Source organism: Zea mays, chromosome 6, assembly GCF_902167145.1.
Source record: "Zea mays cultivar B73 chromosome 6, Zm-B73-REFERENCE-NAM-5.0, whole genome shotgun sequence".
Lineage (NCBI taxonomy): Eukaryota > Viridiplantae > Streptophyta > Magnoliopsida > Poales > Poaceae > Zea > Zea mays.
Genome location: NC_050101.1, coordinates 131,231,361 through 131,258,516, shown reverse-complemented (window position 1 = coordinate 131,258,516; position 27,156 = coordinate 131,231,361). Strand labels below are relative to the sequence as shown.

Below are 27,156 nucleotides of genomic sequence, written 5' to 3'. Positions count from 1 at the left end.
AACTGAGCATATTATTCATAGATTCGGCATTCCCCAGACCTTGACTACGGATCAAGGGACTTCTTTTATGTCAAAGGAGGTATGTGAATTTGCTGAATTATATAGAATTAAGTTGATTAATTCATCTCCATATTATGCTCAGGCCAATGGACAGGCCGAGTCTAGTAATAGGACATTGATTAACTTGATAAAAAAGAAGATATCTGATAATCCTAAGCATTGGCATAAGATTTTGTCTGAAGCTTTATGGGCTCATAAAATATCTAAACATAGTGCTACTAAAGTGTCTCCTTTTGAGCTTGTCCATGGGCAGGAAGCAGTGTTGCCTGTGGACATAAGTTTGAATGCTGCCAGGTTCGCCAGACAAAATGATCTAACTCTCACTGATTATTACAATGCAATGATGGATAATATTGATGAGGTGACCGACAAGAGGGTGATAGCTTTGGGAGCAATAGAAAAGGACAAGATCATGGTAGCTAAGGCCTACAACAAGAAGGTCAAAGCAAAGTCATTTCAAGTAGGGGACCTGGTGTGGAAGACCATCCTGCCTCTAAGGAATAAAGACCGGAAGTTTGGAAAATGGTCGCCAAGCTGGGAGGGTCCTTATAAAGTAAAACAGGTAATATCTGGTAATGCCTATTTACTACAAACATTACAAGGCAAAGATTTACCCAAAGCTTTGAATGGGCGTTTCCTCAAGCAGTACCATCCTAGTATGTGGCAAGATGCTTAAGAAAACTGATGTGATCACATCGAGTTAAGATGCTTTTGGTTTGCCCAGCTCCACCAAACGGCAGGGGGGCATATGTTTGGCACCAAAATGAGCGTGCGGACGGTCCGGCCCTGAGGCCGGACAGTCCGAGGTCCGGACAGTCCGCGCCTGTGGGCCGGACGGTCCGCGCGTGCGTAGAGCAGATTAGGGTTCCAAGTTTTATGCTACGGTTGTTAGCTAGATTCGCGGAATTAGCTCGGAAATCAATTGTGTAAAGGGTCCACCCCCTCCTCTATAAATAGAGAGGTATACGACCGATTTGTAAGAATCAATCGAATCAAAAACACTTCTATTTCGCATTTATTTCCTAGGAGTAGTTCTAGTCTAGTTCTAGTTTAGCCTTCTGATCCCCAAATTCTTCGCTTCTCTTCGACTCTACGTCGATTAGAGGAGTCTAGGTCGGCCTGCCTGAGCCTAGACAACTCCTAGGATCTCTTCTCCCCGACGGGGTCCCTCCCGGGAGCAGGATCCAGGCGCCGCCGGCGATCTCCCGCCGCCCCTGCGCACGCGCGGACCGTCCGGCCCCCAGGGCACGGACCGTCCGGCCGTCAGGCAGGAACCCTAGCCTCGCACCAGGCCACGGACCGTCCGGCCCCTGCGCGCGGACCATCCGCCCTTGTGCAGAGAGCACCACCGCTGGTTCGTGTTGAGTGTTTGGCGCCCTAAAAAGGTGTCAACACCATAGTTATGGGATGACGAGTAGTCGATCCCGACTTAGAGCCTGGACCTGTCCAGGAGGGCCGTTGGTCTCCGGGTCGGTGTCACCACGGCCCCGTCGCTAAGATTGCTCAGTAATTACAGCCTAGAACTGGATCCCGTTGGATGGTCCCAAGGTCCTACGAGTGCCGTCCAGACCTCTAGTCATGAAAGGTCTAGTGCCGCCACGTGTTCGGCCAATTACGGACGGGACCCGAACCTCCACAAGTACCATCCGAGCCCGCAACCGGAGAGGCCCACAACTTACCGTGGTCCGATTTTTTTTCGCCGAACACAAACCAGACCATTTTACCCCTAAACTCTTAAAGTCGTTTAAGTTATCTCCTTTTATTGGTTTAAAGTGGTTATAGGCGGGTTTTTTTCTTTTTTGTCTAAAAAGTTTAGCAAATACTTGACAAGGTTTTTTTTCAAAAGGGCAGCAAGAGGATTGCCGAATATATTAATAGAAGGAGAAAAACCAAATATTGGGACTACTGGCCAGCAAGGTACCAACTACAGCCAATTCAAGAAAAAAGAAGAAGAGAGCGAAAAGAAGAGAAAAAATGAACCAAAACAACACCCCTAAGAAAAAACCACCACTAGAGAACTCTCTGATCAAAAGATAGAGAAAGCCGCACTGTATTGTAAGACATCTCCTTGATTTGATGGGCGACGACAAGTTGATCATTCCCAGAATTTTGAAAAATTCGCCTATTTCTTTCTTTCCAAATATTCCACCAAAAATAGACTACTAGCCCGTCAAATAACCTTCGTCTTGGCTTATCAATTCTGAGTCTACATCTTCTCCACCAAGTATATAACTGGCCATCATGGTTTAGGTTTGCTAAAGAGTTGAGATTGGTCCAATGTAACAAAGTCCGCCAAATGCTTTTTGAGTAACTACAATCTTTGCACAGGTGACTCGGGGTTTCCGGATCTATGTGACAAAGAGGACAAATAGGGTTGTGATCCCATCCCCTCTTCTGCAAATTGTTAGTTGTGAGGATCTTTTCATGTAGGAGCGTCCACGCGAAAAACGGCATTTAGGCTCCGCTTTTGCCTTCCATATTGGTTCAATTTTGATTCTAGACATGCTTCCATTGAACTGAGCTTGGTAGGCGCTACGGGTAGAGTATTCGCCATTGGCAGTCCAGCGCCATAATATTTGATCTTCATTTGCAACGTCCCTTACAACGTCACTGATGGCTTCCCACAGTGCCATCAATTCTTGAGTTTCAGTACCTTCCTGAATCGGCCAGATATTGGATATCCATCTATTATCCTCTAGTCCCCTATTGACTGTGATATTCTTATGTCTCGTTTTTCTGAAAAGAGATGGTGCAATGTGACGAGGTGCCATCCTAGAGATCCAACTGGATTTCCAAAACAATGCCTTATTGCCATTGCCCACTGTGACCACCGTAGAGGCATGAAATAAGTCCTGATCAGTTTTATCACAGGGAATGTCCAGACCCACCCAGGCTTTGTCCTCATTTTTCCAGCCGTACCACATCCAACGCAGACGTAGTGCCCGTGCGAAGCGTTCTAAATCTAAGATCCCGAGGCCTCCCAAAGACTTGGGTCTCGCTGTGACTTGCCAATTGATTAGACAATGACCACCACTCGAATTCTCTGGGCCATCACCCTTCCAAAGAAAACTTCGCCGGATACGATCAATCCTCTGAATGACCCATTTTTGAGGTGGGAACACTGTTAAGTGGTAGATAGGTTGAGATGATAGCACTGTCTTTACTAGTGTTTCTCTACCATCTTTTGATAGGAGCTTGCCCTTCCAACCAGCTAGTCTAGCACCAATCTTATCAATTAGAGGCTGCACCTCAATCCGTCGAAGTTTCCTAGAGTGTAAAGGTAGACCCAAGTATTTTCCAGGGAAGGTCGAGATCCTCCCGGGAAAAAGATGAATGAGTGAGCTGACCGTATCTGATGGACAACGAATTGGAAAGATTTCCGTTTTTGCTAGGTTAAACTTGAGGCCTGAGCAATTAGTGAAAATTGTCAAGAGTTGTCGTAAATTTTGCAGCTCCGTATGGTACGGATTGGCAAAAATTCCAGCATCATCAGCATAAAGCGAGCAACGCAAACGAGCTGATCTGGGTAGCACCGGCTTTAAAAAACCTAATCTTGCTGCTTGCTCAATCATTTTTTGGAGGGGGTCAATGGCCAAGATGAATAACATAGGCGAAAGCGGATCGCCTTGCCGTAGCCCCCGAGCATGTTTAAACTTATTGCATGTACATCCGTTGACTAGAACTCTAGACGATGATGTAGCCAAGATGGTCGCAACCCAATCCCTCCACTTTTGGCCAAAACCTAGAGCCTTCAAGACATCTAGAAGGTAAGGCCAGCTCAAAGAGTCAAAAGCTTTTGATATATCCAATTTAATAAAAAGAGTTGCCTTATTGCTCTTGTGAAGACTACGAATAACATTCTGCACGTAGAGGAAATTGTCATGAATGCAGCGTTTCTTTATGAAAGCATTCTATGAGGTGGACACGAGCTTATCAAGCATTGGGGCCAGATGGTCAACCAACACCTTAGTAATAATTTTAGCCAGACTGTTGATCAGACTGATTGGCCGAAACTCACTGAACTCTATAGCTCCCTCTTTCTTTGGAAGCAGAACAATGTGCGCCTCATTTGCGAGATGTAACTTTGAGGTTTTATGGTTATGGAAATCTTGTAATGCCTTAATCAAGTCGACCTTGATAATTTCCCAACAGCTTTTGTAGAAGATCCCAATGAAGCCATCAGGGCCTAGGGAGCGGCTCGCTGGTAAAGCCTTAATTAAGTCAGTGATCTCTTGGTCAGTGAATGGGGCTTCCAAATGTGAAAGGTCATAGGGTATGTAGTCGAGGGATGACCAGGTAAAAGCCATGGTCCTAACAGAGCTCTTCCCTAGAACATTCTGGAAATGTGAGAATGTCGCCTCTTCTTTTTCTTCCTGAGTGAATGCCATTCCTGAGCTAGTGTTGATGTTCCTGATATAATTTTTTTCCCGCCTGATCGTTGCATGTATTTGGAAAAAAGAGGTGTTTGTGTCCCCTTGGCGAATCCACGATAGTCTGGAATGTTGTTTGGCCCTGGATTTTTGGATGGCTGCTAATCTAAGGGCTTTTGCTTTAAGATAGTGACGGAACTCCAGTTCCTCCCGTGAGAGTTGTCTGTCTTCTTGTGCCCGCTCCAGAAGTAGCAGAGTTACTTGCACCATTGCCAACTGCAATGGGATGTTGCCTATATTTTGCCTCCGCCAAATCTTCAGTACCTTAGCTGTCCGACGCATTTTGACATGGAAACGTAGAATGGCGTCGTCTGAATGAACTGGTTGTTCCCAAGTGCTTTGCACTATTTCCTTGAAGCCGGGCATGGAGGTCCAATATGATTCAAAACAAAAACCCTTGTAGAAATCCAAGGTAACATCCCCCTGTAGGAGCAAAGGGGCATGATCTGAAGTCATGGACGCCAAAGCCTGGAGATCGAAATTGGGGAAAAGGTTCTGCCATTCTGTAGAGCAGAACACATGGTCGATGCGAGACATAGTAGGCGTGTCCTGTTCATTTGACCAAGTGTATCGACGATCCCTCATTGCTAGTTCCACCAATTGCAAGCCATCTATTACTCGTTTGAAACGGTTCATCATTTGAATATCAACCCTTGTGTTGTTTTTGTCGCTCATACGGTAAATTAAATTGAAGTCACCTAGAAGGAGCCATTTCGGGTGTATGATCTGTTTAAGGTGGGTGATCTCATCAAGAAAGAGAATCTTGTCCTGATCCGACTGTGGCCCGTAGACCCCTGTAATGGACCAATCTTTGCCATCAGCCAGTAATGTAATAGTAGCAGATACTGTGTGATCAGTGGTATGCGAGGAGTGGAGTTGGAAAAAACGGTCATGGGCTGCTAGCAAAATGCCCCCAGAGGTCCCAGTGGCTGGTAGCGCCACTGCTTGGGCAGCAAGACTCGGCCCCAAAATTTGACAAAGCAGTGTAGTAGTCTAATTAGCGATCTTAGTTTCTTGCAGGCAAACAATTGTTGCACCAGATGAGAAAATTATATTGCGTACACTCGCCCGCTTGGCAGCGTCATTTAGAGCTCTCACATTCCAGCATAGCACCTTACAATTTGATTGCGACATTTAAAGAAAAAAAATCCACCAACATCAACAAGGCCAAAGAGACTGACCCAATTCCCATGAGGCTGGCCGCAGAAGACCAAGTACAAAGCCAGGGACAGAAACAAGACAGGAAGGGAGGGAGAAACTGATTTTGCTCCCCCCAAGCTGACACCTTACTACGTTCCACACACTTGTAGGAAGGCCTAGTTTTAAAACTACCAAAAGGGAACAGACCCTGACACATAACCATTATCAACACTCCAGCAGACTGTAACATGGATAAATATAGGAAGACGACCCTAATGAGCCAGCTCCAACATTAGCCCAGCGCAGATGGGCAAGCCAGAACAGCTGGCGCGACTTTGGTGCCCCTGGCCTTCTTCTTCAACTGCTTCCCATTTTCCAGCAGGTTCTTGATGGCCTCAATCTTTCCTTTGGACAGTGGTTGATCAAAATGCTGCACAAGCTGTTGGACCAAATCATTATGTGAGTCAGCAACGTTAGGGGCCAAATCTTTTAACTTATGAGCAAGCAGTTCTTGGGCAATCTGAATCGCCCCTTTACCGTCTCGTTTTTTTTGATTTGTTTGCTAGTCTTGTACTGTGGCGAGTTACAGCGTAGGCAACTGTTTTAATTGGCATTTGTGTGGAGGTGGAAGGTCCAGAAAATGGAACTGTTTTTGGCAGCTGATCTTGGGGGGTTGAGGTTGGTTCTGAGGCTGCTCCCATAATATGCAAAGGACTGTACCCATTTGTTTCATGTACATGAGGTTGTGGTAAGGCTGGTTCAACAGCAATATCAGAGGGTATATGGTTCAAGCTGTCTGTAGGGATAATAAGGTGAGGAGCAGAGTGATTGCTTTCATGAGGAAACCGGTTCAGACCAGTTCTATCAGGGTTTGTGAGAGGTGTTTGCGCAATCAGGGGAGGGGAAACTGGTCTTGTTATCGAACTAATAAAATCCACTAGGCATGGAGAAGGTTGTACCTCAGAAAGAAGCAGAGATGGTTCAAGAGCAGCAGTGTTGGCCGACAAATTTGAGCCATCCACCTCCATCATGGTTGGGGGGGACGCCGCACTCCCCACCCGAGCAACAGAATTCTGCCGCTCCTCGCACATCACCGAAGAGTTGTGCCCCCCTACAACACCAGAATAGAGAAATGCTTCATCCAACATTGGGTCATGAAAAGCACAAGAGACAGTACTAGGGGAGTTAGAAATAAAAACAGAAGGCCCCCTCAGGTCACCAGTGATTGTCGCACCTAGAACAGTTGCGATGGGGGAGGCAAAAGAGACGTTTTTGCCGATGCTTGGAGGCTTTAACGGGTAGGTACCCTTGTGCTGCAGTTCCACAACAGCCACCTGGTTGGAAAGCCAAGAGCCATGCCCCCCAAGAATTTTGGGAAAGACCACGGCTGCGATAGGAGGAACTGCCCCTAAAATGATGCTTGTTGTTGTTGGAATAGCAGTCATCAACAGCCCCCCGACAATGAGAGCCTCTCCCATCCCACCAAGACCTGCTCCGAAGATGGCGACCTCCACGGCCCGGATCCTCCCTATCCTCATCATCCCTTCGGTGGTATCTTCCCTTCCTCCCTGCATCCTGATAAACAACCTTCACCCTTTTCTCTCCCAAAGAGTCAGGAACCCCATAATTCCACTCGAACTCGCGCCGCCTTCTGCGATCCTGAATGTTACGCCCTTCAATGAAAGATAGGTCCTCCACCACATCAACGTGAATTAGCAACTTATATGAAAGACCAAACTTAAGCCTCGCAGGCGCTGAGTGGTGCACTTGGAAATCAGACGAAGGAAATTCATCTGGGTCAGTAATGGTTAGCCACACTTCCTTAGCAATACCACTTGGGTTGATACTCCAAGCCCACAAATCAGAAGTCCTAGTGCGCTCCCGACGACGGGTGTGCCCGTCTACATAATAGATTGAGCAAAATTTTCCAATAACTTGGGACACGACCGATTCCTTCCAAGCATGAATAGGCACACCCTCAATGCGAAGGTGCACCCGAAATTCCCAACGAGCCAGCGATCCATACCTTCGCTCAGTCCATGCTTCAAAGTTGAAAGTGCGGCCCCTGTGCGGAATGGCCCCTTGACGAACCACCCTCTGTCGATCCCTAAAATCTGAGAAAATTACCAAGTACTGCTCCGGGTGATGCTTCAATACCTGCAGCCTCTACTTGTGAATGCCTAACTGGTCCCAGAGAGCCGCCTCCACATGGGGCGGAGAGGTGTCATGGCTATTGCCATTAAGCTGACACACCGCATTTAAACCAGACAAAATATCTCAAAACTTCTAGAAATTACAACAGGAAAAGAATAGTTATTTTTCTGTGGTCATGGAAGCTATCTTTGCTTCCAATCTAACTAAAAAGGCGTAGGCAAGATTTAGAATTTCAGATCCTCTTAACTTTTTGTAGAAGTCAGAACGATGTTTGAACGTTATGTATACATGGTTAAGCTAAACCACGTTCCAGGCTCTACAGTTAGTTCTCTAATCTGAAATCTTGCAATGCGGTCCTTGCTTCGTGTTGCTTTATAAAACTCTGCCTGAGGGCTTTGGCTTGTGCTGCAACTTCCTCATTAGGTCACTGATCTTTGCTCAGCATGGGCAGCAGCCAGCAAGGACAAACATAGTGCCAGCATATGTGCAGCAGCAAAAGTAGGACGCAGACAAAAACAAGGTTCCTACTTTGCTGGTATAGATTCCTTCTCAAGTTGGTTGAATATCTTCTTCAGGCGAGAAGATGCACTGGTTGCTACATCCTGCGTGATCTTCTTTCGGTTCTTGCAGCTCTTTAGCCATACTATGCCAATAAATACCTGGATTGTGCATGTCTTGTGCTTGGATGCATTGCTCTCCAGTTGGTATCGGATATGGAGCTGGCCCAAGGCAAGCACAATTAAGTGAGAATTAAGAAATACGTACTCCTTCTGTCCCAAAAATTATATATCTGATACTAGTCATTTTTTAAGTTTGATCAAGTTTATAGAAAACAATATTGACATCCATATTTCCAAATAGACTTACTATAAAAATAAATTTCAAAACTAATCCAACGATAATAATTTGGCATTGTAGTTTTTTTATAAATTTGGTCAAAATCTAAATTGATTGACTTCTCTGGAAGTGAGAATTGCATTCTTTTGGGGACTGAGGGAGTAACCCTTTTAAGTGTGACAAAGTGATGAAAGAATGGGATGACTGTTGCCTATGACCAATGAAACTGTTTTTATTCCATTTGCCTTTTCCTACCAAGTGCATCTACTTGTAAACACTGCAATGTTTTTGTGATTTTCTAGCATAGTTTTTTTCTCGAACCCGCGCAGAAGAACTGCGCCTCATTATATTAATAAGAAAAAGAAACCAGGGTCTAAAGGAAGGCCCACTGTAATTATCATCAAGGGCCAAATGAAAAAGAAATGGCCAAGAACCCAATATCCACCACACTAGCATATGTGTGGCATCCAACAAAACGGTGTCAATGTGTTTCTGGCTGACCATGGGATTCCCATGCAAAAGAAAGAAAATTAATGTACAGAAAGTATCAAAACACATTCAGAATTATCAAGCTAATAAAAAGTGAACCACATGACAGAAAGAATAGCAATCATAAAAAAGGAAGATATGACACTTAAACCATGCTAATATATAGTACTCCTTCCATTCCAAGTTATAAGTCATCCTGAATTTTTAAGGTACATTATTTTTGCTATATATTAGATACAGGCTATATCTAGATGCATAATAAAAACAATGTATATAGAAAAACAAAAACGGCTTATAAACTGAGACTGGCATGCAGGGAGTATCATGCAAAATGCAACATATAATTGACATTGAAATTTGTATAATAAAATACCAGAGTCAGCTCTTACATTGAAACATTCGCCAACAGGGATACCTTCAAGTGTCATCACTTCTTCAACAAGCCAGCCATTCTTATTAGACAAAGGGGACTTTTGCTGGGTGCTCATTGCTTCTCCTCCGTGCCGTGCTGATTTCTTGTCAAACTTATAATGAACTTGCCTCTGGTAAATATCAGCTCTGACAGGTTCCCATGCTGTAACAGAGTAGTCCATACAGCCAACTTTCTCCATCACCCGGCACTCCAAAGGACCACCCTCAAATATGCCCATTAGTGTTGATACCTGGTGACACAGAGTTATTTACAATGTAAAGTTGTAACACTTTGATTCTTTGTGAAGAACATGGTAGATCACACATTATCTCTCGATATAATAAGGAATCTTACATCAAAAGGTTTTGTACATGAAAAAACTCCTGACATTTTGGCATCCTCTATCCCTAACAAAGATTCTCCCTCCTCATTTTGGAAGTCTTCTGTTTCTGATTCCTCTTCTACAAGCTGTACCTTTTGTTCAGGGGTTAAGGACCTTGCCTTCCACAGTGCTGTAATTGTTCTGTAGAGCAGGCCATTGGCGTTTTAAACAAACATACTCATGAAGAAACAGAACCAAACAGGTGAGGTGTAAATAGACAGAAAGGTAGACAGCCCTTATTACTGGGTTAATACGTATCATGCAAGAAAATGTACTTACTTATGTGCCACATTGAATGAAACAAAAGACTGGAAATGGAACTTTAGTCTCCCTTGACTGTCCAGTTGCTTTGCTCCATGCTTTGCATCCATTCCTCTGTCCTTTCGAAGAATAATAACCAGAGACGGACTTCCCATGGAAGACAGGGTTGCAGGGACCAGTAGGATGTCTTCAATATCTTCCCAAAGAAAGAAGAATTTTGTTTTGTGGCCAAAAAGATTTGTGTAAAACCCAAATATTCTTGGAGATAGAAAAATACGACCCTGCAACACAGGCAGACATGATTTAGTTCTCAGGCATGATGACATGAAAAGGTTATGCTTAGTTTGTTGTAAAGTAACAGTGATGCCCTTAAGTAATCACTGATTTGAATAATTGAATCAAGACAAGTAGACAAATAAGTTAAATATAATGTTCAAACAGGATTGCGAAGTCGGATCATAGCTAATCCGAAGGATCTGGAATAGAAGGTGAAAAGTCTGACTACCATCTGAAGATTTGCCTACCCCTGGCATAACAATTCATGTGCATAAATCTGACAGCTCGTCTCTAGGATAATGAGAACAAGGGTGTTGAAGTATTATGAACTGGTTAGAGGCTCACCCACATTATTATGCGATAAAACGAAGCACAAAATGCAAATAAGTGTAATGAACATTTACCTGTGTTAGCATTTTCCTCTTTAAGTGACAAGTAAAATCATTGATAAGAAATTCTTCTGGTGGCAAAGAAAAGATTTTCTGGAATGCTAAGTTTGTGTGAGGAGACCTCATAGCAATCTGTAGAATGAATTCTGTGTAAGTCAATATATTGTCAAGATAGGATTATACTGGATTACTGGCCACAATTGATGAAAAGAGAGGAAATTATCACCTTTTTGCCAACTTCTTTCTCCACTTTATCCAGGTAATCCTTCACGACTTCAGTACCCCTTGTATTGTTTAAGAAGATTCTTAGATGCAATTTTGACTGGCATGCTTGAGCCAGCTTTCCTTTCAAAGGAATCCAAATGTCAGCAAGCTCGGATATATTATTATATTTCAAGAAATTCACTTCAGCATGACCAAGGGATGCAACTTCGTCAAAGGGTCCATCGAAATCATACACATGTATTTTCATCACTGATGGAGGATCTTCCATGGCGTCAAATTCAAAAATTTCTGCAAGTTTTGAAAAGGTTATAGCACACAACTCAGCAACTTGCAGTTCTATATGGGACCAGATTACAGATAAATATATGAAATGCCCAACAGAAGTGCTGAAGCAATGGAGCCACAAAACTAAAAATTGCTGGTAAATAAAAAATATATAAGAGAAGCTGCTTGACAATTTATGTCAAATTAACTCTAACGGATCATGAAAAACAGAGAAGGGAACGGTATAGATTTACCATTCCACTGAGGGTCAAGGGTGTGAAAGTTAATCGAACTTGTCTTTGTCTTCCCATTGCATGTAAATACAACATATGGATCAGAGTAACCAGATGATTTGGTTGCTGCCAAGTTGGTTCCCTCCATCAGAGCAACAGTCAGCAACCAGCCATCCCCTTGTGCTTTGACTCCATGATCACCTAATATACAATCCAAAAGATCAATAAGGAAGATTGTAAGAGTAATTATCCAGAACAGTATCTGAAACCTGGAAGTTTTGTTGAATCAAAGAAAAATAAAGTAACATGTTAGTCCTATTAGGAAGCACTGGAATTGAAAGAATAACCCCTACATGCTCTTGTGGCTTTGAATGCCATGTACTGCAGGATTTATCTATTCAAATTTCACCAGTTAGTGCATGTGTCCTCTAATGAATTGACACTTAGGTAAAGAATGTATTACACTACCCGCCAAAAAGAAACAACATAAAAAGATATGTGCTCTACCTCTCTGCCTCTTCGCCTGGATAAATCGTGCAATCATATTTAGCACACGCTGTCCTTGTAGAACAAGAACTCCACAAACTACAACTTCACCAGCAGAATCTGGCAGGTCCAGGCCCGGGAACTCAAGACCTTGAATTATACTAGGGCTTGCAAGGATGATGTGTGCAGAAACATAAAAAAATGCAAAAACTGAGGACAAAAGTGCGAAATTTCCAAATATTCGAAAAGCTAGCTTCCAGTCAGATTCTTGCTCTGGTTGCACAGAAGAAAGCACTTCATTACTGCTAGTTGTATCTTTTGTATCAACTGGCCTACAATGTTTAGCCAGCAGCTCAGAGAACTGAACATAGTTATCCTTCAAGCCTTGTTTGGCTCCATTTTCAATCATGCTCTTCATCATGGTACTTTGGACAAAATTTATGTGCCAAGAGACCATAAGACGTGAAGATTTTTCGTCACCTCGTAGTTCAGGTCCTGGCATTATACAGGTCAAAACCTCCACTCTGAAAGTATTGCCAAAAGGAACTTCAGGAGTACTAACATCTGCAAAAACTGCAAACATCTCTCCATCTGCCTTCAAATATGTCATGTCCTCTGTTGCTTTCACGGCCTTAACTAGTTTGGTAGGAGCTTTTGTGTAGCTTACCACCCTCCTCAGGATTTCACCGTCATTTTCAAGTCGCCATTGTTGAATTTCAAGACCTGTAGTTCCTTGAATCTCCGCAAGTGACTGCAGAAAGTCTGAACTTGGAGAGAAAAGAAGTGTGTTCAGGTCACTCGGTGCAACAGCATAAACTTGATCAAGAACAACTCCACCAGACAAATTTTCAGGCATTTCTTTCCCTTCATGCTGAGAACCGAAGGCCTTTAGTAGCTCATCAAAGGTCATAGTTGCACTGACATCATGATCCTGCTTCTCAGGAGCTTCAGAGCTGGTTGACAGTGTTTCTTCGGCAATATCTGAAGGGTCGTTCAGCTTGGAGGGAAGTGGGGCAGAAGCTTCTGTATCTTTTGGTTTACTATTAAACATTTGATATAGCTTGTTGACAAATGATGGAGCAGCGTTTGATTTATCCTCCTCGGCAGCTTCTATCTCATAGATCTCTGGTACTGCTGTGGATACTTCAATAGGAACATTCAGCAAAGAAGATCCTTTCACCAATTCAGTTGATTTGTCTGAATTTGATGCAAGGTCATCTGAGGCCCAATGTGCAGGTGCCGTCGTCTCTTCTTCAGAGTAGTTTTGAGCCAGAGAAACGTTGAGACGAATTTCTCCTACAAAAGCCATCATCAGGAAACAAGCATGTTTTGGGAGTTATCTCTCCTAGTCCTAGTAGCACTACCGCTACACAGAGTATCATCATGTGATATGGGGCGACTAATTAACTGACTAACTAACTAGACGGGAAACAAAAATCACAAATTGAATGAAGTGCAAATAAATAAAACAAGAAAAGTGGCAAGGTGTGTCCTTACCGCAATCCTTGAGCTTGGACTTCTTGCTCTTGGGCTGCAGTTGGTACCACTGCGTTCCGAGCGTGCGGTTGTCGGCGTCGAGCACGGCGGTGAGGGGCAACTTGACCTGGCCGAGGACGTCGGCGGCGAAGTAGCGGTCCTCGTGGAACACGGAGACGAGGAGGTTGTCCCTGAGGTCCCCGACCCGGAAGGCGAACTCCTCGTCCCAGGCGGGGCAGAGCGTCTTGCGCATCACCTTGGTCTTGGCCCGCTGCTTCCCGAGCTGCGCCTTGGCGTAGGGGTCCCGCGTCCCGTCTGCGTCCGTGGGCGGGAGGCCCCGCGCCTCGATGACGCGTACCACCAGCCTCATTTTATTTCCCTAGTGCAAAAAATGGGACGAATCCAGAATCTAGTTTTTGTTACTGTTGCTGTTGCCAAGAAATTCGATTCGATTTGGCGGCGTCACTAGGTCTCCTCCGATCGAATCAGATCCTCTTCTTACTGCTGCTGCTCACATGGGATTAAAAAACCAATGGAAGACGAAGTATCAGGAGGATCGACAGAGCGATATTGCCGACTGCTGGCCGGGGACCAAGAACGCAGGAGGCAGAAAGAATCTCAGACGAAAACAGTCTAAATATCGCCAAGCATGAATCCGGGAGAGAAGAGAAGGACGTGCAAGAAGACTTGATAAGAAGGCAGCAGCGCAAACACACACAAAGAAAATGGGAAAAAAACACCTCCCTCCTGGAAACCAGTAAGAACGAACCGCGTGTGTTGTGGGCGATTGACTCGCTGGGAGGGAGGTCCAGGGGCGGCGGAGGGAGGAGGTGGTGGATGGGAGGTTCGGCTCAGGCAATGAAGGCCTGGATTGGATGGAGGGAAAAGGGGGGTGCGGAAGGAGGAGACGGGGCGAGTCCACCCCGCGTCGCATTTGTCGCTGCTGACTTTCAAACGAACCGCCCCCGTCGGTCAGGATCAGGTCCGTCCAATCGTTCGTCTCGTCCGTTTGAGCCTGGCCTGGGAGCTTGGAGGCAAATGGCAGGAGGTCAGCCAAGCCATCCCATACAGGAGGATATATCATGTGCAATTAATTATTCGGTACAAACGTGTAATTAAACCATTCAGTTTAAGATATTATATGGAAAAAGTTAAATATAAAATAGATAACAGTCGGTTACTCGTGCGTTGCGATGGCTCACAACAATATCCAAGTAAATTATCCATAAAAAATATATCAAGATTTTTATTGATTATCTTCGCTCTTCGCATAATATTTTTATGAACGCACGGGTACCATAGGTAGCAAATCAGAGACTCATCTCTCGCCTCCTCCACTTCTAAGGTTTCGTAGAGCAGGAGGGGAAGGTAAGAGGCAGACATACCTGTTCGTTGCTGGAGAATGACATGACGAAGACCTAGGTATCTGGAGGCGACATAGATAGTATACCGCTAGATATATAGGGAGAGAGCACACAAGCGGAGACAAAAACCAAGCCGGAGCAACTCCAAACCGAGAGGCACCCGCACCCGGCGTCAATCCGAGAAAAGCTAGAGAATGCGAGTGTCTTCCAGCCCTGGACCTGCCAAAGTGACACAACACCACCACCAACTTCGTAGCATATGCCGATTGCTGCCACGTTACAGGACTTGGTTGTCCAATATCTCAGACCTGGACTCCTCGTCTCCAAGATAACCTAAGCGTGGCAGGCGCCACCATGTCCTCCTCGACGGCACGCACAGAGAAAGGCCAGGAGCATGACTGACTCGCCTCGTACTGAAAGGGAAATGTGCCCTTGGGCCATTTCTAAGTATTTTGGTGATTGAGTGCCAACACAAGTGGACTTATGTTGATCTATGCAAAGTGATGGACAAAGTGCAAATCAAGTAAAAAGGTATATTTCTAAGACTTAGTACATTGTTTTGGAGACTAATGTATTGTGTCTAAGTGCTGGAAACAGGAGAAATCAAGTTGGAAAAGAAGATGGCTTTGTTCAGCCAAAGACAGCTCGGTATGGGTGCACCGGACAGTGTCCGGTGCGCCAGGCCGGCGTCTGTCATCTGGCTGCTCTCGGGAAGCAATTAACGGCGTACGGACTGTCCGGTGAGCCAACAGTCGGTCGGGCCAACGGTCGGTCGCGTAATCCGCGCGCGACGCGTGGCAGAGCCAACGGTCAGAAGGGGGCACCGGACTGTCCGATGTGCACCGGACAGTGTCCGGTGTGTGACACCCCAGTGTCACCTAGGGTTTATCTCAAATGTCAAACCAAGAACCATTATTTCATGTGAATCAAAGTAAGCATGAGCATCAAATTAACCTAAGTAAGAAAGAATTCACCAAGTATATACTTAAAAGTATCATGATCAAAACAATTGAGTCTTTTAAAAAGATAAGAATGTGCAACCCTAATAAAAACCCTAAGTGAGCCCTATAAGCAAAATGCAAGAGAATAAGAAAAAGGGGATGAAAAGTTTAAAATTATGACTTGAGCCAATTATAAAAATTAAAGTATATTTAATGAGCAACAAGAAAGATTGAGAAAGCTTAGCCAAAATAACTCAAATAAATCCCCAAAGCAGCCCTTGAACTATGAACCCTTGGAGAAATTCAGATTTCTGAATTTCTGAATTTCAGACCTCTTCCCAAAGATCATTTGTGTTCTCTGTTTTTCAAAACTCAAAGCCAGGAGATCCAAATATCAAAGTTGTGCCAAATTCCCTTGAACACATCCTGGAAAAGTTTGAACTCAAACCAAATTCATTTGACACGGTTTTGGCGCGGTTTGACCTCGGGACCATGCATCCTGACACTGGCACCTTGGTGACGCTACAACTCTCTGTCCCTAGCCTAAAACCGCGCGACGTCCATACACAAAAGACAAAGCTTGGTCAGGTGAACAAATCCTTCACAGCGATCTTGCCCAAATTCGTGAAGATTTGCTCCCAATCGGCGCTTGAACAGGGGCAGAGGCAACGGGAACACGTGTTCGACCGTGGCTGACACCCCCAGTTCACGCCCGTTCGCGCACCGCGCCTCCCAGTGCACGCCCGCGCGCACTCGCCGGTCCACGACCGCACGTGCACCGCGCCGTGCCTATAAAGCCTTCCCAGGCGCGCCCCACTTCGCCCCGCACTCACCCTCACCGGCCAACCACTTTCCCTTAGCTCCGGCGAGCTCAATTCCGCCCGCCATTGCCGCCAGAGCTTCGGCCATCGTGGCCAGCCTACTCCAGCCATCCTCTGGGCAAGCCAGTGCTTCGGCTAGCTCCGCCAGTAGCCCGTAAATCTTGCCAAGCCCTCGGACCCGGCCGGACTTCACCGGAGGCCCGAGATCGGCCTCACCGGACTTCGGTCTTCCGCCGCCGCGCGTGGACCGAGCTATCCAGTGAGTCTCCGCCCAATTCCTTGCGCTCATGTCTTCTCTGGCACCCCGTGAACCTCTCTGACCCATCCAATTGAACTATCTCGCCGTGACCAGGCCGGACTCCTCGCCGTCGACGAGCATCCCCGCCTGCGCGCGTGGACCGACCGACTCCGGCCATCTCCGACGGTGACCCGCACACCGTTGTGATCCCCGAGACCTCCCCTACGTCCTCGACCACTTCACCGGAGCAACCTCGCCGCCGGTAAGCCCCTCCGCCCTTTCTTCCGCCGCGGTTACTGTTTAAGGTAGAAGAAGGACCTCGAGTTAGGATTTGTAGAACCCGAGGGGTTTTCTGTAACGTCAGTGACTCATGTGAATAGTAGCTTAAGGACTGATTCGCGAGGAAAACTTAAAAACCCGCCAGGGACCCCAGTGCAAAGTGGATTTCCATTAAACCAATTCTGTTATTCTTTTTAAAATGACCAGAGAACTTAGAAAACCCATAACTTGATGAATTCTTCATAAAAAGTTGTCAAACCAATTTTGCTAGCTCCTGAATATTATGAACCATCATTTAAAAATAATAAACCCTATGCTTTCTGTTCTAATTTTTAGAGTTTTAAATTAAAAACAGAGACCCACCAAACCTTGTTTAATTAAGGAAAATTAGTTTTTCTTCTATGCTGAACTTAGGAAAATTTGTAGATGTTCAAACCTCATTTAGACACTGTTTAAAAATAGTAGGAACCCCAGCATTAGAAATTATGATGTAGTTATTCATTTAAAGCTATTTTGTCCAAAACTTAGAGAAAATCAGAAAGGCATTAGAAATTAATGAACAGTGAATAAGATTATTTTTCCTAGTTTGCTTATGTAATAGAGAACCTAGGAAAAATACAGAGACCATTAATTTGGACCAGTTTTAAATTAAAATGATTTATTTAGCCTTATTTGGACTGAGAATCAATTATTAGAGTAGCAAAACTGTAACCAAAATGATTAATAAAAATCCAGTAGACTTACAACCACCAGAGCCCCACTACAAAAATACAGAGCACCTCAGCCCAACTTTTTAAGTAAGGAAAATAAATACAAAGTGATAATAAGGCATTTTCCAAATAAATCATGAGCAACCCCTATTAAAGTGATAATGGGCAACCAAAAATTAGCTAAGTCCATGATGAGATAAATTATCAGAGAAAAATGCAAACCCATGAAAAAGAAGCAAACTCACACCTATTGCTAGTGTTTTATGGGAAAGGCCAATTAATTCAAATAATGCATACCACCCCTTCCCTTAAGCAAAAAGATGCCAAACTTCAGAATGATTGCTCTTGCACAAAATAATAACTAAGAAAAATAAGAACTCTGTTGTTTGATGTGCTTCAAATATAGTGTTAGTAGAAAGCACCCATTTGGCTAGAAACTTGAGAAAACCATAGAAAAATAATTAAAAGGTATTAATGACTAGAAATTTGTATCAAGTCATGTTATAACACCTAAAAGCCAGCAAAAATAAGTTTCAAGAATTGCCCACTGTTAAATAATAGTTGTAGTTCAAAGCACCTCTTCTGCCCTAGAATTTAATAATTTTGTCCAGAGAAAACTATTCACTTTCTGATCCCCAAATTTTTAGACAGAGAAACATACACCAGTACCAAGCCACTGTAATTTTTGCAGAATTTTTAGAACTTTATAAAAGCAACTTGTAGTTCAAACCTACTCCAAAACATTAAAGAGAATAAAAGAAAAGGAAAGAAGAAATAAACCCCACCCCAATAAGTCTAACTTGAGTGCTTATCAATTCTCACTAAGACTTAAAAGGAATTCAGTGAAACCCCAAAAATTTAATCTACTACTTACCTTAGCTAAGTTTAAACCAAATTACCAAGTATACCACTAAAGGGTCTTACATAAGTAGAGTTAACTTGTTTAAACTCAAAAGATCATACACCTTTAAAGTTGTGATTTCTAAAAAGCACATATCATATCATGCATATATCTTACGCATTGCATTCATTAGATTGTAATCTTGCCGACGGAGAGTACGTGCTCATCCCCGAGCAAGGACCTGTCCAAGAGGAGGACCAGGAGCAGGCTTCAGAGGCTGCTATTGAGGATCTCCCCGCAGCCCCAGCAATTGAAGGCAAGCCCCGGTTTTATGCATAACTGTATTATTATATGCTACTTTACTACACTTAATGCTTGTAGGATTGAAATGTGCACTTAAGTGTAGGAGTTGCTTGAAACCTCTAGTTGCATGAACTTAGGATTCCTTTTTGAGATGAATACTAGTATGCTAGGTCGAGTAGCTGCTTGCTAATCAGGATCTCGGTAGAAGTCGAGTGATTTTTCTAGCACTCGCGCGAGGTCAGGAATTGATTGTATTCATCTTGATAATGGGATGTATGTTATTCTATGGACTTGGATCCAGGGAGGATGCCTTTCCATGAGACGGGAAAAAAATGAATTAAGGATTAATGTGTGGATACCTGAGTCAAGCTTTTGAACGTATTAAGCACATGCCGGGAAAAATGGTAACCGGTAAACCTAGTACCTGAGTGAAGCCGGGCGCGGACTTTATCCCTCATGTGACCTGAGACTGGGTCTCCCATGCTAGCTATGGTGGGTACAAGTGCGGTCACTGCACGGCGGCAGCCGGGGTCAGTGGAGCATTGTATGCCAAGGCGGTGAGGCCTGGACGCGAACGGGGAATCGATGGGGACGGTTGTCATGTGTGGGGTCGGAGTACCCTGACATGCCGTGTGTTTAGGTTTACCTTGCAAGGTTAAAACTCGATTCGAATCGTCTGCTTCTCGCAGCTAATGAGACTGCTTGATTCCTTGTACTGCATCGAGTAAGAAGTGAAATGTGGTTACATGAGATAACTTGATGATTGAACTAATTGATTGTTACCATGTATGCTTAGAAGGAGCAAATCTAGCTAAGTTAATGATGATAGAATTTGAAAAGCTAAAATTTGCTTTTAGAAACAGCTAGTGCTTTTGGCAAACCAAACCCCTCAGCCAAACAACTGCATAGTCTAGAGGTAGAGGAGTAGACTCCTCACACCGGTTAAGTCTAGCTGAGTATTAGTATACTCAGCCTTGCTTGTGGCACAATTTTTGCAGGTACCATTCAGGAAATGGTTGAAGGTGTGACTTGGCCTACCACCCTGCCACCGGGTTGGACGGTCGAGTGGGATGTTGCTCCGGCAGGAGAGGAGCACGAGGAGTAGTGGGCTAGGCCTTGCCCGATTCCTCGATACCGACAACATCGATTATCCGCTGCACTTTATTTTGTGAACTTTATTTGCTACTCAAAACTCCGATTTATGTAATAACTCCGTACTTAATTTGAGGTTTCCTATTTTATTGTATTTCTTCTGTGACTCACCTTCGAGTGAGATTGTGGAGTTTGATCCTGGTTAAGTGGCTCTATCAGACTAGATCTGAAGGACTGACGGGTTATTCCGATTTAAGTGTGTTACGGCCCCCTGAGGCGTGACTTAGGCACTTAAGCTGGAATAATTCGGATGGTTCTGCCACAACTGGTATCGGAGCAAATTCCACCACAGAGAAGGACAATAAACCATGAATGCCAATTTTCAAAATTTAAAACTTGCCTAGAAACTGCTATGGATCGTCAGGACTAGACCGCTAGACCTAGGACGAAAGGCCTTAGGCATAGAGGGAGAAATAGGTGGCTAACTAATTAGGCCCCGTGGGCCAGTACTTATATTTTTAAGGATGCCCTAAAAAGGCACCCTATTTTCTTTTGAGAGGCAACGTTTCTTCCAGCATGCATGCATTATAAAACACCAAGAGAAATTAAAATTTGAGCTAACCCCCTTTCTTTAAAACCATCCGGGCTCTCTTTTTCTTTTTCCTTCCACCATAATCTTTACCTTTGATTCCCTTCCGCAGATGAATTCACCCACCCCCACCAGTGGAGGAGACTCTCGTTTCAGTTCTGACTTCCTTTCTCGCGATGGCTTTCCTTCCATCTTGTGGGAAGTGCTTAACTCCGCCGGTTACCCTACGCCCCCTTTGTACACGGTGCAGTTGTATGAGGAGCATCGGGTACCTCGTTGTCGGGTCTAGCTGACTTTGGAGGCTCATCCCCTTCAGCCGGGTTGGCGTTCTCTTGACTCTGAGACGATTGGACTCAGGACGGACGACACCATTGAGGCAGCAGCCATGAAGACTCTGATGACTTTCTGTGGCTACCATCCCCTGGAGATGGTGATGCACCCCTTGGGACTCTTCCCTGCTGAGAAGAAGGATCATCCCATGTGGTGTAACCGCGTGAGCCATGTAAAGGATGTGTGGGTGATGTATCCTGACTTGGTTGGGAGGGTCACTGTTCAGTGCATGAGTGCGCTGTACCGCCTTCAGGCCCTTCAGAGCGATGCTATGACACTTCTTGCTAACACCGCTCAGATTGCCAAGCTCACTCTCGACAGTCGGGAAGATTTCGTGGTCGACCTATCCACGGAGTTGGTGGAGAAGGATCTGCAGGTGGAGAGGCTGAGCCAGCGCATTGCCACCTTGGAGCAGCAGGTGGAAATCCGAGACAACACTATTGATGTCTTGGAGAATCAGCTTCACGATGTGCAGAGGGAACTCGAAGAAGCAAATGACCACTTGGACATGCACCACCTGGAGATGGAGGCCAATGAAGCAGGAAGCGAGGGAGAAGAGGCTCCCGAGGAGCTAGGACCAGCCCCTGGTGCCAATGGGACTACCTCCGCGAAGCCTCCTTCACCTGTATCCAGTGTCGCTTCCACCGCTCAGGGTTAAGCAGTCACTTCGACACTTTTAGGCGGATAGAAACCTATGCGAGCTTAGTTAATGTCAGATTTTGGACTAGGCTTATGGGTACTTTCCCCTGATTGATGTAACCCTGTGAACTTTTGAAATCTGTGGGATCTTTGTCACCATGTTATCTTCCTTTCGAACCTAATATTAAGATTATGGCATTTTTTCCTTCCATATGAGATGATATCTTGTCGTTCGAAACTGTGAGTTTGGATAACAATGGCGGCAATCTCTATTTTCAGATGGCAGCTAGGCAGCGTCGCGGGCAGAACGAGCAGGTTCCCCCCGCCACCTCCTCCAGCTCCCACAGTGCAGGAGCTGATGGCCCAGCAAAATGAGATTCTGCGACAGCTCTTGCAGCGCCAGCCCCACCCTCAGCAGCATGGTGGAGGCCAGCATCAGCGACCTCCGGCTATGGCAACTTACCAGGAGTTTCTGAGCACGCAGCCGCCCTTGTTCACCAAGGCACAGGATCCGTTGGACGCCGACGTGTGGCTTCGCGTCGTCGAGTCCAAGTTTCCCCTCCTCACGGGAGACTGCCCTGATGAAGCCAAGGCTCGCTTCGCCGCACAGCAGCTTCGTGGCCCTGCTCGGACTTGGTGGGATCACTTCCGTGCTATGATCCCCGCTGATCGTGAAGTATCTTGGGAGGAATTCAAGACTGCCTTCAGAGGACACCACATCCCAGCTGGCATTCTTGATCGGAAGTTGAATGAATTTTTGGCCCTTAATCAAGGAACCCGCATGGTACTGCAGTATGCGCAAGCCTTCAACGACTTATGCCAGTATGCAGGGTATCATGCTGATTCTGATGAGAAGAAGAGGGATCGCTTCCGCATGGGTCTCAATACCAAGCTACGAGAACGACTCAACACTGTCCGGGCTGATAGCTTCAATGAGTTGGTCAACATGGCCATCTCCGAGGAGGATTGCATTGTTGCTCACCGGGCAGAGAAGAAGAGGAAGGCACCAATGGCAGCACCATCCGCTCAGGCTCAGAGGTTCCGGATTGTTTCTCACAATCAGAGTAGGGGTTTTCAGCAGCAGGCAGGCAGATGGGTGATCAGGCCACCTCAATAGCAGCAGCAGCCGACACCCAACCGCTTTCCAGCTCCCGCCCCAAGGAACAATCAGCCTCCGCAGCAGCAGCAGTTCCGCCAGGGCAATGGGAACAAGTGTTTCACTTGTGGCAATGTGGGCCACTATGCCAAGAATTGTCCCAGGAACCAGCAGAGGCAGATGCCAGCACCAAATCAAGACAAGGGAAGAAAGCAGAAGGTGCAAGTCAGGCAAGGGAAGCTCAACTTCACTACTCTAGAGGAAGTACCTGAAGGAGCTCCTATCATGACCGGTACCTTTTCAGTTTATAATCAACCTTCTTTAATTCTGTTTGATTCTGGTGCATCTCATAGTTTCATTAGCCAAAAGTTCAGTGCTAAATGCAAACTGCCATTCTCTCACTCAAAAGGGTCATTCATGATAGTCACACCTGGGGGTAAAATTGCAACTAATCAATTAAACCAAAGTGTGCCTATTCAACTGGGAAGTCACATTGTCAAAACCACTCTTCTTGTGTTGGGATTGGAAAATGTGGACATTATTCTAGGAGCAAATTGGATGACCTTGCACCAAGTTGTGCTTGATGTAGCCAGTCGTACCGTGGAAGTTAATTCTCCATTCTGCGGGAATTTCACTTTAATTCTGCCTAGTCAGGGTTCTTCTCAGTCATGTGCTTTCTCTATGACGGAGTTATCTCTGAAGAAGATCCCAGTGGTCTGTGAGTATGCAGATGTCTTCCCTGATGAATTGCCAGGAATGCCACCGGACCGGGATATTGAATTCGCCATCGAGTTGCAACCGGGAACGGCCCCAATTTCCAAGAGGCCCTACCGAATGCCACCCGCTGAGTTGGCAGAGTTAAAGAAGCAATTGCAAGAGTTGCTGGATAAGGGTTTTATTCGTCCAAGCACTTCGCCTTGGGGATGTCCAGCACTGTTTGTGAAGAAGAAGGATGAAAGCTTGAGGCTGTGTATAGATTACCGCCCTCTCAATGCGGTAACTATCAAGAACAAGTATCCTTTGCCTCGTATTGATGTTCTTTTTGACCAGTTGGTCGGGGCCAAGGTGTTTTCCAAGATAGACCTTCGCTCTGGCTACCATCAAATCAAGATACGATCCGAAGACGACATTCTCAACCAGATATGGGCTATATGAATTTTTGGTGATGTCATTCGGGCTGACAAATGCACCAGCATATTTCATGTATCTAATGAATTCTGTTTTTATGCCGGAATTGGACAAGTTCGTGGTGGTTTTCATCGATGACATTTTGGTGTACTCAAAGAACGAAGAAGAACATGTCGGGCATTTGCATGTAGTGCTTCAACGTCTGCGAGAGCACCACCTTTATGCCAAGTTATCCAAGTGTGATTTTTGGCTAAAGGAAATCAAATTCTTGGGTCACACTATCTCTCAGGCTGGAATAGCTGTTGATCCTGATAAAGTGCAAGAGGTGATGAACTGGAGGCCACCAACAACTGTTCGCCAGATTCGGAGTTTTCTGGGATTAGCTGGTTATTACCGAAGATTTATTCCGGACTTCTCTCGAATTGCGAAGCCTATTACTGAGTTGCTGAAGAAAGAAGTCAAGTTTGTGTGGAGTCAGAAGTGCGAAGATGCCTTCCAGGCAGCATCTGACCACAACACCAGTATTGGCGCTACCCGACAGCAGCAAGCCTTTTGATGTGTATTGCGATGCCTCTGGCACCGGGCTAGGTTGTGTCTTGATGCAAGACAACCGAGTCATTGCTTATGCCTCAAAAGCACTCAGGCCTCATGAGCAAAATTATCCCACTCATGACCTCGAGTTAGCAGCAGTGGTTCATGCATTGAAGATGTGGAGGCACTATCTAATGGGAACCCACTGCAACATCTTCACTGATCATAAGAGCCTTAAGTACATTTTTACTCAGGCTGATCTCAACATGAGGCAGAGAAGATGGCTAGAGCTGATCAAGGATTATGACGTGGAGGTACATTATCACCCAGGAAAAGCTAATGTGGTAGCAGATGCCTTGAGTCGAAAGTTGCAATGTAATTGTGTTCTGATGGATTCTCGCATTAACACCTTGTGTGATGAGTTGAGCAAGATACAAATTGAAGTGATTCCTTCTGGTTCTTTGTCTCACATTTCTGTTGAGCCAGCTTTGCAAGACCAGATTATCATGGCCCAGCTCAGTGACAAGGGAGTGCAAATTATCAAGAAGAATCTCCATCAGAAGGTTGAGAAGTATAATTGTTTCCGCCAGGATGAAAAAGGTGTGCTATGGTTCAAAAGCAGATTGGTGATTCCTAAGGACCAGGACCTCAAGAGGAAAATTTTGGATGAGGCTCATCTCTCCAAATTCTCTATGCATCCGGGAAGCACCAAGATGTACCATGATTTGAAGCTTTTGTACTGGTGGACCAGAATGAAGAGGGAGATAGCCCAGTATGTATCAGAATGTGACACCTGTAAGAGGATAAAGGCAAGCCACTTGAAGTTAGCTGGAGCTTTGCAACCACTGCCCGTACCTTCGTGGAAGTGGGATGACATCAGCATGGATTTCATTGTGGGTCTGCCCAGCACCTCTCGTCATCATGATTCGATTTGGGTTATTGTGGACCGATTGACGAAAGTGGCACATTTTCTTCCTGTGCACACCACCGATAAGGCTCAGAAGTATGCAGAATTGTATATTGACCGGATCGTGTGTTTGCACGGATTACCTCGGACCATTGTTTCTGACCGAGGATCCCAATTTGTTGCCAGATTTTGGGAACAATTGCAAGAGTCTTTGGGAACCAAGCTAATCAGGAGTTCAGCTTACCACCCACAGACTGATGGTCAGACGGAAAGGGTGAGAGCACCTAGAGGGGGGGGTGAATAGGTGATCCTATAAAACTTTAAACTTAAGCCACAAAACTTGATTAGTAGTAGTACCAATAATGCCAAGTGGCTAGAGAGGAGTCTCAACAAAACACAATAATCACAAGAGATCAATCACAGAGATGGCACAGTGGTTTATCCCATGGTTCGGCCAAGACCAACGCTTGCCTACTCCACGTTGTGGCGTCCCAACGGACGAGGGTTGCAATCAACCCCTCTCAAGCGGTCCAAAGACCCACTTGAATACCACGGTGTTTTGCTTGCTTTACTTTATCCCGTTTGCGAGGAATCTCCACACTTTGGAGTCTCTCGCCCTTACAAAGATGTTCACAAAGAAGCATGGAGTAAGGGAGGGATTAGCAACTCACACAAGACACAAAGATCTCAGCAAATACGCACACACAAGACCCAGACTTAAGCTCAAGAGACTAGCACACTAAACGGAGCTCAAATCACTAGAATGTCGAACAAGTGCGCAAGAATGGAGTGTGAGTGATCAAGAGTGCTCAAGGAATACTTGGTGTGCTCCTCCATGCGCCTAGGGGTCCCTTTTATAGCCCCAAGGCAGCTAGGAGCCGTTGAGAGCAATCCAGGAAAGCAAATCTTGCCTTCTGTCGCCTGGCGCACCGGATAGTCCGGTGCACACCGGACACTGTCCGGTGCCCGATTTCTTTCCTTCTATGGCGAAGTCGACCGTTGGCAGCTTTGGAGCCGTTGGCGCACCGGACATGTCAGGTGCACACCGGATAGTCCGGTGCCCCCTTCTAGCCGTTGGCTCGGCCACGTGTCCCGCGCAGATCGCGCGACCGACCGTTGGCCCGGCCGACCGTTGGCTCACCGGACAGTCCGGTGAATTATAGCCGTACGTCGCCGACGATTTCCCGAGAGCGACCAGTTCGCCCAAGCCAGTCTGGTGCACCGGACACTGTCCGGTGCACCACCGGACAGTCCGGTGCTCCCAGACTGAGCAGAGACATTTCCAAATGGTCTTTTCCTGTTTCTAGCACTTAAACACAATACATTAGTCCATAAAACAATGTACTAAGTCTGAGAAACATACCTTTATACTTGATTTGTACTTTGTCCACCACATTGCATAGATCAACACAAAAGCACTTGCGTTGGCACTTAATCACCAAAATACTTAGAAATGGCCCAAGGGCACATTTCCCTTTCAATCTCCCCCTTTTTGATGATTTATGCCAACACAACATAAAGCAAATAGAACAAGTACAAAATCAATTCAAATAAGGACTCAAATTTGTTTTGAGTCAGATTTGACATATATGGATCATTCTTTGCCACCACTTGGTTTGTTTTTTCAAATCATCCTCAAATTCCTATCTCTAAGTCAAACACACTTGTAGTGACATAAAGAGAGGTATTCCAAAAGAAATTGATCAAGGATTTCAAAAACTCCCCCTTTTTCCATAATCAACACTTCTCCCCACAAGAGGCCAACTTTTGAGAATAAGAGACAAACAAGAGTATTTTGACAAACAAAAACTCTAACTCTACTTTTTCAAAATT

The 27,156-nt window shown here is 45.3% G+C and overlaps 1 protein-coding gene across 4 annotated transcripts; it reads right to left on the bottom strand.

The window, feature by feature from the left end:
* Positions 1–5,539: 5,539 nt before the first annotated feature.
* On the bottom strand, positions 5,540–14,507 carry LOC103629998 (uncharacterized protein). 4 transcript variants are annotated; one of them, XR_002748531.2, is made up of 10 exons: positions 13,536–14,480; positions 12,060–13,334; positions 11,574–11,753; positions 11,057–11,343; positions 10,846–10,962; positions 10,184–10,446; positions 9,877–10,045; positions 9,500–9,772; positions 6,590–6,741; positions 5,549–6,069 (listed from the first exon to the last, which is right to left on the bottom strand). XR_002748531.2 is itself a non-coding variant. In NM_001330571.1 (10 exons), the coding sequence occupies exons 2-10, from the start codon at positions 13,882–13,884 to the stop codon at positions 8,309–8,311; spliced, it is 3,108 nt and encodes a 1,035-aa protein (NP_001317500.1). In that variant the 5' UTR covers positions 13,885–14,021; positions 14,284–14,455; the 3' UTR covers positions 7,888–8,308. The 4 variants fall into 4 exon arrangements, 3 of the variants coding, with proteins under 3 accessions (XP_020394752.1, NP_001317500.1, XP_008649312.1); NM_001330571.1 differs by lacking the exons at positions 5,549–6,069; positions 6,590–6,741 and adding an exon at positions 7,888–8,503 and having other exon boundaries at positions 13,536–14,021; positions 14,284–14,455; XM_020539163.3 differs by lacking the exon at positions 6,590–6,741 and having other exon boundaries at positions 5,540–6,069; positions 13,536–14,481.
* Positions 14,508–27,156: the final 12,649 nt, after the last annotated feature.

Bases quoted from the DNA above. Each gene is read 5' to 3' on its own strand.
- LOC103629998 (XM_008651090.4), bottom strand. From the start codon at position 13,884: ATGAGGCTGGTGGTACGCGTCATCGAGGCGCGGGGCCTCCCGCCCACG. The intron at 11,754-12,059 runs GTAGAGCACATA...ATTGTATATTAG, and splicing joins CCAGGCGAAGAGGCAGAGAG to GTGATCATGGAGTCAAAGCA. The intron at 10,046-10,183 runs GTAAGTACATTT...CCTGCTCTACAG, and splicing joins TCATTCAATGTGGCACATAA to AACAATTACAGCACTGTGGA.